At 39.3% G+C, this 12,228-nt stretch overlaps 1 protein-coding gene across 5 annotated transcripts in view; it reads right to left on the bottom strand.

Moving 5' to 3' along the window:
- Positions 1 to 12,228, bottom strand: part of LOC309875618 (serine/threonine-protein kinase Sgk3) — a 54,421-nt gene that overhangs the window by 12,232 nt on the left and 29,961 nt on the right. For all 5 annotated transcript variants that reach the window (XM_082755258.1, XM_082755259.1, XM_082755260.1 and 2 more), the window contains exons 3-6: positions 11,125 to 11,208; positions 9,125 to 9,197; positions 6,269 to 6,344; positions 68 to 155 (exon numbers count right to left, since the gene is read on the bottom strand). In XM_082755258.1, coding sequence (XP_082611384.1) covers positions 68 to 155; positions 6,269 to 6,344; positions 9,125 to 9,197; positions 11,125 to 11,208 — 321 coding nt within the window. The remainder of the gene's footprint in view (positions 1 to 67; positions 156 to 6,268; positions 6,345 to 9,124; positions 9,198 to 11,124; positions 11,209 to 12,228) is intronic.

The raw sequence follows: 12,228 nt of genomic DNA, 5'->3' as shown, positions 1-12,228 counted from the left end.
GCAATATACTTAAGATTGCTGTTGAGTAGCTGAAGTTTAGAAGGCTGCTCTGTGTCTGTGTTATTACCTTCTGATTACTCCTTTCATCTTCATCTTCAGATGGATCCGACTGGTGTTTGGGGTTATCCATCTGAAGAAACGCTCTGACGTCTGGGCTAGAAGCACAATGAGATGCATTAGGACACCAATAACCTGCACCATTTCAGCCCGAATCGTAGAAAAATAGTAATGGCTTCAACGGCAGTCAACTGAGAAGCTACTCATCACAAAGTTTTACACTCCTGGTAATTACGGACTGTGTACCACAGATTGTTTTATAGCAACATAATTCAACTGCTGAGTATGTTACGTAAGTAAGCTTTCCCACTTGAAAAATTTGACATGTGAAAGTACACGTATGTGAAGGCTTCATGAGACAAAGTTCTGTAGAAGTACATTAAAAATATTAGAAGAAAAAGTAGTATGCAAAGTGTAAGTGCTAACTAGCCAGCAACCACAAGAAAACCCATTTTCTTCCAAAAAAATGAACAGTTATAAGACTGATTTTAGTTTTCTAAAAGTAATGAAGTAACACAGTGCTGTACAGAATGAAATATCTAGTCTGTATGCCAAAGGGAGATGGATGTCCCAAGAGGTATGGTGATAGTAGTAATGTTCCTGTCCCCAAATGCTTCTAAGTGGAAGATGGTGGTTTTGTAGTCCCGATGTAAGCTAGCTGGGCACAAACAACAGTGCAATAAATCTTTCAATTTAATTGCAGGACCAAAATGCTATCCTTCAGAAACTGGCAAGAGAGACTGAAAGCTTCCCATAGTGCATAACGAGATGCAAAAGTGGGGCAAAATTAATTCCTAACTGGATGTCACTTCCAGCTCGCATACCACTTGAAGAGATGCCTTGAATCTTTCAAGTTCCTGCAGTTCACTATCGTGCACTCCAATAGCAGAATCACAAACAAATCATCCGAGCAGCCAGGGATCAGGTTAGGAAAACTAAAGCTCTGTTTGCATTAAATTTGGCCAGGGACATCAAAGGCAACAGGAAAGTCTTCTATAGGTGTGTCATCGATAGAAGGAAGACCAGGGAAATCGTGGGCCCTTTCTGGGATATGGAGGAGGCTGAGGTACTCAGTGGCTTTTCTGCTTCAGTCTTCACCAGCAATAGCTCCAGTCACACAGTCCAAGTCCCAGAGGGACTGTGAGAATGAAGAACCAGCCACAGTAGGAGAAGATCAGGTTTAAGACCATCTAAGGAACCTGTAGGTGCACAGGTCCATGGGACCAGATGAGAGGCATCCATGGGTCCTGAGGGAACTGGTAGATGTAGTCAGTAAGCCACTGTCCTTCGTATTTGAGAAGTCGTGGCAGTCCAATGAAGTTCTCACCGACCAGAAGAGGGGAAGCATAACCCCCATGTTTAAAAGGGGAAAAAAGGAAAACCCAGGGGACTACAGGCCAGTCAGTCTCACCGCTGTGCCCAGCAAGACCAAGGAGCAGATCCTCCTGGATAATATGCTAAGGCACCTGGAAAATAAGGAAGCGATTTGTGACATCCAACATGGCTTTACTAAGGGCAGATCATGCCTGACTAATTGGGTGGCCTTCCACAACAGGGTTACAGCACTGGTTGATAGGGGAAGAGCACATGACACCATCTCCAAGAAGCACTGACCAGCAGGGTGAGGGAGGTGATTGTCCCCCTCTACTCTGCTCTTGTGACCCCACTGCATCCAGCTCTGGGGCACAAGGAGGACATGGACCTACAGGAGTGAGTTCAGAGGAGGGCCAGCAGGATGACCAGAGGGCTGGAGCACCTCTCCCATAAGGACAGAGTTCCTACAGCAACCTTCCAGTACCTAAAGGGGCCCTACAAGCAAGCAGGAGAGGGACACTTCATTAGGGAGCGTAGTGATAGAACAAGGAGTAGCGTTTTTAAACTAAAAGAGGGAAGCTAAAACAGGTTGCCCAGAGAAGTTATGGATGCCCCATCTCTGGAAGCGTTCAAGGCCAGGCTGGATGGGGCTTTGGGCAACCTGGTGAAGTGGAACATGTCCCTGCCCTCGGCAGGGGGGCTGGAATTAGATGATCTTTAAAGTACCTTCTAACCCACACCATCCTGTGATTCACTACAAGGCAGCTAGCTTATTCAGGGAGAAGCATCACCCAAATTTCAGAGAAAGTTTTCTGAGAAGCTCCCAGGAGAGCCTCAGATAGGAAACTCTACATGACTCACTCAGTACGAAAAACAACAACAAAAATGGAGCTGCCCTTTCATCACCAGCATATACAAAATAGGGTAGCTTTTCTATCAGCAGGAGATACACTTCGCTATTTTCCATCATTTCACCCTTCACACTTTTGTAAAGCATGGATCAGAAGCGAGGACCGAGCTGTTTTTGACATTTCTCCAGCTGCTGTATTTCACATTAGCATTACTGAACCTAAATCATGCCATAAATTACTCGAGGCTCACAGTCTCCATCGCTTACATTCTGTACTCCTAAACCCTGTATGAAATCTATTTCAGTTGCCATTAGCCTTTCAGGTTAAAGTACGGCGACGAGATCGTTCATGCAATTTCACACCATCAGTTCAGCTTAGTTTTTCCCATCTTACATGAACTCCACGTGCTGATCTATTTCGGGGTATGTTTTGTATCCTCACTCCCCAGAAGAGAAAAATCACTGTTTGAAAATTGGAGTAATATTGACTCATCACACAACAACTTAAGTCTCGAACCTCTGTCTATTGTAAAATGAGGAATAAAACGTTAACGTTTTTCACTAGACACACAGTAACAAACCTGACCTTAATTATCTTTCCGCATTAATTATATTGGACAACTGGCTGATTAAGTAGAGCATGTTGCAATACATCTCAAACAGTTACTATAGTAACTTTGTCCACGAGTGAATTCAGAGCAGGAAAAAATAGTTCAGTGAAGGACTGCTGTACAGCCTCTGAGTATTTAACAGTTCTGCAGGATGTAGCAGCCAGAGGCATAACTATCAGTGTTACACCATATCCTCACTGATTTTAGCAGTTGTGGAAGCATTGCAAAGAAGTAATGAATAAAATAAAGTTTAACGAACCAATTCCTTAGCCAAGACTGCAGCAGCACCATTAGCTCATGTTGTGTTAATTCAAAGAATCTTAAAATACATTAAAACTGTTCCTAAAATAACCTCACATGTCAAATTAAAAGAAGTAAGAAAATAGTTTAGAAAGGTATGTTCAATATGCATAGTACATTTACTACCAGAAAGTTGGTTTTGCCTGGACTTATACGATGGACTGGGTAAATTTCGCTTATGGATCATCTCTGAAAAATCCATGAAGGGGTCCCCAGCTCTGCCCAAATATGGTTCCTTCTAGTTCTGCAAACACATGAACCCCCACAAAAATTGCAGATACACAATTCTGTACGCAGACAGAAACATGAACAAGCTCAAAAAGTTAAAATCTTTGGAACAAAATGGTAAAATTAATAAACATTAAGATCCTGTCAAAAGCAAGGACATACTTTTATATAAATAATGGTGCCCAGCTACTCCCCCTTCTCTGCACACCTTTTTTAAAAATGTAAAACACTGCTTTCTTTCTTATGCAAAAAAAGGTAGTCAAAAAGACAAAGAACAAGAAGATTTTAAAAGAACCAGACTACTCTAACGCAAGATTTAATTTTTCCCAACACGTATTGCAATCCCTTGAAATCCAGAAATTCTGTATTCATTTTTATATCCATCAGATTTGGACACCAGAAAATCTCGTCACACTAATTCCCTTCTAGGGAACTGATACAGATACCAGCTTCTCACTTAAAGAGCTGGTAACTCATTTCCCCACGGAGGTTGCAGGGTATTGTTATCCTCAAGTTCTTCAAGTGTTATGCAAATGTACTCATTTTCATTAAGGAGCTACTTTGGTCTATTTAAAAATAACTATGGTACATCTTTAATGCGCTCACTTTTATACCCTGGGATTCAAACATTTTCTTTGGACATCTTTTCAGTGAAGACCTACGTTTGAGGGGGAAAGCAGCTCAGTGATTGAGGTGATTCACAGCGTTCACAAGGAACAAATTAGCAGATCCTATCATTCATCTAGGAGGATGCATTATCACATCTCTATCCCTTATGACTTTTTTTTTTGTGCGCGCTGTATCTGCATTCTACCCATGAAAGCAAGTTCTCCTACAAATACAGTTACCTGAGTAAATACAGCTTGAAGTTGGTCCACCTAATTCCAAATTCACTTTAAGACAACAGTTCACCCAGCCTGGTATTCCACCTGACAGGGACTGCAGGAAAATCACCCACCAGCCCTTACAGAGCCTCTCTGATGACTCTAATGCAACTTCAGGTTTTTGTTGGGTTGATTATTGAGCAGAAATATTTGGGTTGGATACGATATTCAAAAACATAACTAATCCAATAACAAAATTCACTGAAGGATAAGAAAACAAAAACATAAAGCTACGTATCAGAAAATCATGTAAGCATTTCTATCTTGGACATGCTGAGCCTGACATTTGTGCTTTTCAATCCAGATGTTCACGTGCCTTCCCTTCCAGAAAGAAGGCATCGCAAGCAAACCTTAATCTTTAGTGAAAGTTTGCCCAAGCAAGACTTAAAAGTATGAACTCCCAATACTGGTTTTAATGCTTGAAGATTTAGCGGAAGGTGAGCTTTCTTAAACTTCTCTGAAAATGCAAACACCCCCAAGTCTTTATTACTAACTAACTTCCTACAAGTTATTTTACTTAATACCAAATTTACTGGCATATTAAAGTAGAACAGTTTAAGAAAGCATGTATAGGGACTTACAGTAAAGACTCAATCACTACGTATTCCTTGAGTAGTTTCTAGCAGGCTGTACCAAAAAAACAAAGCTGTCATATTTTGGTATTTCTTTACTGCTCATATTGATTGGCATATAGGAAAAGACAACAGATTATGTAGATTATGTAGCTATTAATGTGATTTGCTACAATATGTGATGCACATAAAAGGATGGATTTCCATTTAGAAAACAAATCTAAAATGTTTTGATACAAAATACTTTTATTTGGTATTTGGAGAAACTGAAGACCAAATGAGAGGGGGTTGTACTAAATTAAAAAAAAAAAAAGTATCCTTTCCTAATTGAACAAAACAGATTAGCTTTCAACACATTATTTTAAAGTGCCTTCTGTTCTTTCCCAGAGAGGAACAATGCTATGACCACAAAATTCACAGCGTTTCCTTTAGTGGAAAACTATTTCACCATAAAGACTGTGTTTCAAAGTTTTTTCCACTCGTCACAAGGAATACGTATACAAAAAGACTTTTTTTCCCCCTTCTTTTTCAAAAAGGAAAGGAAGTACATACGTCAACTTAATAGACATTAAATAGTTGGAAAATAATATCTGACTGCATATTTCAAATACCTGACTGCATATTTCAAACTGCAGCGATATTCTCAGGTATTTTTTTCCTGTGGGAAAGGGACAGTTTCACAGGTTGTACTGATAGGCTAATTAAACAAAGCAAATGCAATAAGGAAACTCAGCAGTAATGCCAGACAGAGCTTTGCTGTTTAACTAGATCGAGCAATGCAGAAAGCTGCACGGCTTTAGTTTAAATTTATTACTTTTAGATTTATACTGAAAGAAATGTGATTTACCCCCAAGATCAGTTTGCAAACGCTCCTCCAGATTTAACTGGAGCTGTTTGTGGTGTGTGACCATCTCATCAGTGTCCCACTGAGCAAGGTCAGCCCACCCGCAGTTCTTCTGCGAGAAGAGTCTACACAGAACCATGGTTGTGTGCTCTCAGCTGGTCAGTTTGGTTATCCCAAGTCAAGCTGATAAAGCTACTTGATTAACGTGGTTAAAAACAAGTTCTGGCGAATTGCTCTAACAAAAGGATGCAGTCACTCCTGGAAGAGCAACACAGCAGCAAGCGGTTGAGTTCTCAAATAGTAAAAATAAGCATCCACCCTAGAGTGAGAGAGTTTACACTGGAACCTGCACCCCTTAAACTAAAATCAGTTCATTGCAATACTTTATTTTTAGATTGGCTTTGAGAAAACAAAAACATTTTCTATTATTCTTGAGCCTCTAGATTTTTCTTGAGGAAGAGAGACACCACTTTAAAGATTATCTATTATACTTAAAAGCACTGAACAGGTAACAAATGTTCTAGTAAGAAGTACTTAATTTGCAATTTTGTATTTGACATCTCATGTCCTTTAAATAGTCCTTATAAAACAGAAAGGAAACTACTTACTGGTTGCATAGCTCTGGCTGTCTAACTAAGTTTTGAATGAATTCATTCAGTCCTGCTCTTCTCTGTTTAATAAAATCTGAAAAAAAGATTTATTAGGAATGATCAGTGAGATCATGAAAAAGACTTGTTTTCCACTTTAATTTTTTTTTCTTTTAAGGACTTAAATGGATAGCAGTTAAAAAGAACAAATGAAAATCACAAGCTTAAAAATGTTCAGGTGAGGTAAGAGAACAAATTTCAGTTTATCTGTAACACTACCTTAAAATGTAGTAAGGCAGGTAGATTAAACATGAACTCAAGTGCTCCACGAGCAACGTGCAACCACAGTGGGCCAACCTGTGCAACCTCCATTGCATGGATGAGCCCTTCAGGTCCTAATTTCGCTCAGAAAAAAAAAAAGCCAGTGGCAAAACTTGACCTCAGTTGCACAAGTTTTTACGCAAACAGTCCCACCAAGCAGCATATTTCCAGAATAAAGGTATGGCGGTGGAAAAGTTGCACAATCATCCAGCCAGCAGGCACTCAGATGTTACCATGATAGATATTTAACTAAAATACATCTCTTTCCATATTGCACATCACCTCTAACTTTAAAATAAACAAAAAAAATATATACATAAATGATCAGAATCTTCAACCTCATACAAAGCTTAAAACATGCAACTCTTTAAGCAATACGGAAATATACATGAGGGACGTGAAATAGGAAAATAATGAGAAAGTGTCAAACAGAAAAATCTCATCTTTCACTGCTTGTATCAATCACAAATACTTATTCCACAAAAATTAGTTTGTGTACTAAGATTTAAGGTATTCCAGTGACTGCCATAAGCAGGTTACTGATAACTTAAATGTTTCAAGTCGTCCCCCTCCCCAATATTAGGAAAAATGTTCATGTTTTTTCACGAATATAATCCCTAAATCCTTGCTAGGTTATTTAATAATCCCCAGAATAGGAGGTAAATTCGTATAAGGATTTTACATAAGTCACCAACATCTACACCAGCTATTGCAGCATGGTAGATGCAGGATGTCATCTATCGCTCTAAGCCTACAAACCTATCCCTGTTGTTGAAGAAAAAACATTGCACCACATCAGCTGAAACGTCTGCTGTAATTTTCTAGTTCTGTATTTTGACTGGTTCCTATGATTTCCTTCTGTCCTGTTTTTGAAGTTAAAATGGAATTAATTTTGAAATAACCCAAGTGACAATAAAGACAGTGTTTAAATGATAACGTACATTATAACGGTATTTTAAGTAGATTTGGGGAAAGGGCTATTTCAGTTTCACTCTGCTATGCTTACGACTACAATACTGCATACCCAAGTTGCACATTAAAGAATGGACTGACAAAATTAAGATACTTTTCCAAAATCTGTAAAACGTGACTTATTTCAGAAGCCATCAGAAATCTTACATCAAAGCTTCAGTAAATCAATTTTAAGATAAATAATTCTTTAAGTGAGTATCACCCTGCCCTGCAGCAAGAAAAATCTTAAGAACTACTTATTTTCTCATGCTTCAAGAATTTCAGGGTAGCTCTCAGGAACTTAAAACAAGTCTGAGAACTACATTTTACAAACACAGTTTTATTAAAAAGTTTTACTCCCTCCATTCCCATTTAAAATCTCATTTTCTAAATGTCAGTCCAAGAAATCTCACTGTATCTGGCTGTACAACATTAATAGGTGTTCAGCCAGTTCTGAAAGTCCCAAGTTTGGATAAAAAAATAAACAAAATAAAGCAAGAAGTCCCTGTAGACACAATACATGTAGAACTTTCGGACATCCTTTACATTTTTATCAGAAGCAGCCATCAGAGGAAGGCAACACGAAAAGGAAGCTTCATGTCAGGGTGCAGATAATGAACTGTAAAAATTAAGATGTTTGAAAGAACTCTTAAAGAAATCCAAACACGTGCCAAGAAGGTCAACACTTTTAAATCTACTTGTACTTGAAGCACATCCCAAGAATGTCAACAACTTTGAATCCACTTGTACTTCAGCAAAGAAGAATAGGAAACCTTTACACAGGTGCATGAGGAGGTGAAACTACCGACTCAGACTGATCACATCAACAAGCCAAGGGAGGGAGGGAAGTTCCTAATGACCCTCAGCAAAATCCTTAAATAAAAAGGGTCTGAATGATGAGTATAAACACTCAGAGCAAAGACATGCACTGCTCATTAGCCTTTGTATTTATTCATCCACTGTGTCACTTACGTTGATTAGATGCACTTTTAAGAATGATTTTCCATTAACATTTTGATGCAGGCAGCTTTAATTTTGATGCAGCTTAATTTTGTCCTATCACTCCTAACTGGATCACACCATCATCTCATCAGACAGGCTTCCAGAAGTGCAGCAACAACAGGAGAATGTTTATTCTCATCTGAACTGTCCAAGGAAGTGCATTTAGATACAAAGCTCTAAAGCCTTCAAGGACAAATCCCTCAGTTATTTATTTTTTAGGGGAAAAAGAGTCACAGAAAGTAGATTAAAAATTAACAGGCATATGTTTAGAAGAGTCTCTGATTTGGCTTTTGCTTTTACGTAAGAGAGATTACAAGTGACAGCTCAGAATCTCTCACAATCCAGAATACGGGACAGTTTGGAAGAGCTGGAGCACTCAGTACAAGAGGTATTGGGCCACCAAGCAATAGTTTGCTCAAGATCAGAAGGCAGAGCACCTACCTACGCTAGCTCCTGTTCTTCACTGAAGTATGACTAACCTTTGGGTTAGTCACTGGTTTGAGGATTGCTGTAAGACTCATCTAAGATAGCTTCTTGTAGGCTGCAACAAATCAAGTCTAAAATAAAGGCACTGACAAAACAAGCAACAAGATAATAACTTACCGGGATCAAAGTTATCTCCGAATATTCTTTTAGCTGGAATCTTCAGGTTCATAGTTGGAAATTGCTTCTTTAGCTGAAAATAAAGATGTACAATTGAACTGTGCTTAAACATCAAGTATCTAGAAATAATTGCATTTTATTTGATTTCTGAGGAATGGTTTGAACTTCTTCTTATTAGTAATTCTGCTCCTCTTTTCTGTCTTCTTTACCCAGATGCTTGGGAAAAGAACTTGCACTCAGCTTGTTTATGCCAGTCATACCCTTTTAAATCCACAGGGCAGCTCACTTTATAAAGCTATGGACTATCTTCTTGCAGGGTTATCAAAATGGCTTTCCACTTGTCACAGATTCAAAACAGTAGGCTAGAATTTCCATGTTGGTTTTATTCTTCTCGTTTCTTCCTCCATCTTTCTCTATTGGGTGTTCCCTCTCCCTCCTTTCTTTTTCCTTTTTTTTTTTTATTTTCTTGTTTCTATATGATATCTGTATGATACGTATGTATGCATGCATACTTTTTTTTATGTATAAAATCCACAGGTGGTCTACCCCAACTCAAAACTGCAAACAGATGAACAACCTATGCTTCATGATACTGCATTTGATAAGTGAATTACATTCTGTACTGATAAACTGATCAGATCATACACAGCATCACTGAATTTCAACAAAAAAAAATATCTGATGTGAGCTGAGCCAAGCCAAGCCTCACTTTATCTTTAGGTACTCCAAGGAAGAGAAAATCTTTTTTTCCTCATTCTCCATCCTCTTTTAAGAAAGTATTTTTCTGATACAGTACTTGGTAGTTCTTTCTTTAAGACCATCTGCATCTCTTCCAGTTCGCAATACAAGTTATTTTTGATGTTTTATGCTGTATGAATTACACTGAATAGAAACTAGATGCTTCCCCATGACCTCCACTTCTCCGTGCATTAGAAAGACCAGCACTGAACAAACTTCAGCAGAGCAATGACAATCTGAAGAGAGGAGAAGGGAGTGTGGAAACAGGAACGGGATCACTGAAATGTCTTACCAAAGGGAATGGGATCACCAAAACGCACTCCGGAAGTACTGAAAAGGGGATGCTTTGCTTTCACATCACTTTGAAGCCTACCCCAAGATGCAGGCAAAGCATGGCATGACTTCAGCTCAGACCTTAAGAAAGCACCAAGCTCATTTACCTGCGTTTGTATACCACTGTCAGATGTAAATCCATGTGCACTAAGGGAGTGCTTCTGACAGGGACAACTGACGGGAAACTGAGGCACAGTTAAGCATCTGATGTCATCTTTACTTACAGGGATCACAGAGAATTATTTCTTCCTTTATTAAAGCAAAAATTGCAGGCCCCAAACACAAAGAACTAGAAATCAGTACTGACACAGTACTGGATCAGTACTGACACAGTACAGGACAGGGAAACAGACTGCACAGCTGAGCCGCACCTACCTGCTACATAAATGAGGCAAAATTGTCTCCTAGCAATGAGTCAAAGAAACCCTCATTCAGTTGGTGAAGAGGCTTATTTTGTTTGGAACACCACCACTGAATTTGGCTATGAAAATACAGGTGGCAATTGCTATGACTGACTTCACAGATAGTTTGTATTAAGACAAAAGGATTACTTCATTGCTTTCAGTCCTTCAAAATAAGACACCTATTTGAAGAGAAATTCATCTAGCTAGATGGTTCAAGTTTTGCTGTGAATTTTACCATCACAAACACATACATTATGTTTTGACAACCAGTAAATTGGAACTACTACACAACGATCCCAAGCAACAACAAAAAGCAGTGACCAAAGAGCCAATTTTCAGTTTAAAATTCAAACAAACTGAAGGTTTTTTTTTAAACACCCTGTAATTTTCTTAAAACAGGCCCCTATGGTTATTGAATGTTGACTCGAACTCCTCAATGAGGGAATTAACTCCAGCCCTACCACTGCAAACAAGTGTTACCCTGTGCTGTCCTGGCACAGGGCCATGTGCCTGCCTTTTGCTTACCGTATTGTAGAGCTTATCGAATTCCGCATACCGTCTGAGGACAAACCACTCATTTCTGCCAACCGACACCAACACTTTGTAAACCTGCAGTAACACAAAGATAAAAGTTAACGCCAATAGCAAAGTTTAGAAAAGAAACTCACAAGTTTAATCCTTAGGTGAAAATCAGGCCAGCTTGTTAAGTTTATGGAGTATACATGGGTGAATAAGTATGTTTTTCTGACAACAAAGGTATAAACAGCAATGCAAAGGATTAAAAGAACAATCAAAAGTGCCTTGCCTTTTACAGAGGTAGTTTTTGTTTACCTGGTTCTTGAATAAATTAAAGAAAAAGCAAAGCTGATCTCATGGAGTTTCATAACTTAGTTCATATCCACCAGGATTTGCTAGGGAATGTGTTAACGCCTTGATAATTCATAGTGAATACTAATACTAAGAAAGGAAAACATTTAAAAGTTGCAGATTGCCTTCACCAAAACCCAGGGAACAAGCACATATGGAAGACAGGTATACGGGGAGCAACTCCTCGCAACATCTTGAATGTATATTATAGTCAGGCTGGGAACTTAGAATGATTTGGGCTGGATCTAGAGTTGTCTATGATGCTATAAATTGTTCAGGGGGGAAAATGTGCTGTGGCTGACACACAGTGCAGGCTACATAATACTGTTTTAGGATCAAGGGAGGAGTAGCTGGAACCTGCTGCACAGTTGTGGACATTCAAACCCATGGTAGGAAAGGATTCCAGTAACTAGGCAGACCGTGGATCCCAGGCTTTGTAAACCCGGTTGATGGATGAGTCTCCAAGCTGACTTCTCCTACCTCTCATCAAGACCTTTCCCCTTATGCAACTTGCTGAACTCCCTTCCCTATCTCCTTGTGCTTCCAGAAAGGGTCTGGCTATTTCTTCAGGGGAGAAAATGGAGACAGCAAGGAAACAAGTACAGAAGGCTGCTAATTCCTGTTCTAGAAAGTTGGGAATGCCCCAGCAACAGCAGCTCACCCCTCTCCTTTCAGCCCCCTCAGTGGAAGTGACAGGCACCACCAGCAGTTCCTTAGCCTGAGATCTGTATTCATGCAGGTTAGCTTCTCAAGCTGCCTTCA

Source organism: Aythya marila, assembly GCF_965140915.1.
Source record: "Aythya marila genome assembly, chromosome: 2".
Taxonomy (NCBI): Eukaryota; Metazoa; Chordata; class Aves; order Anseriformes; family Anatidae; genus Aythya; species Aythya marila.
The sequence above is the reverse complement of the archived record's forward strand: the minus strand, read 5'-3'. Positions and strand labels throughout refer to the sequence as shown.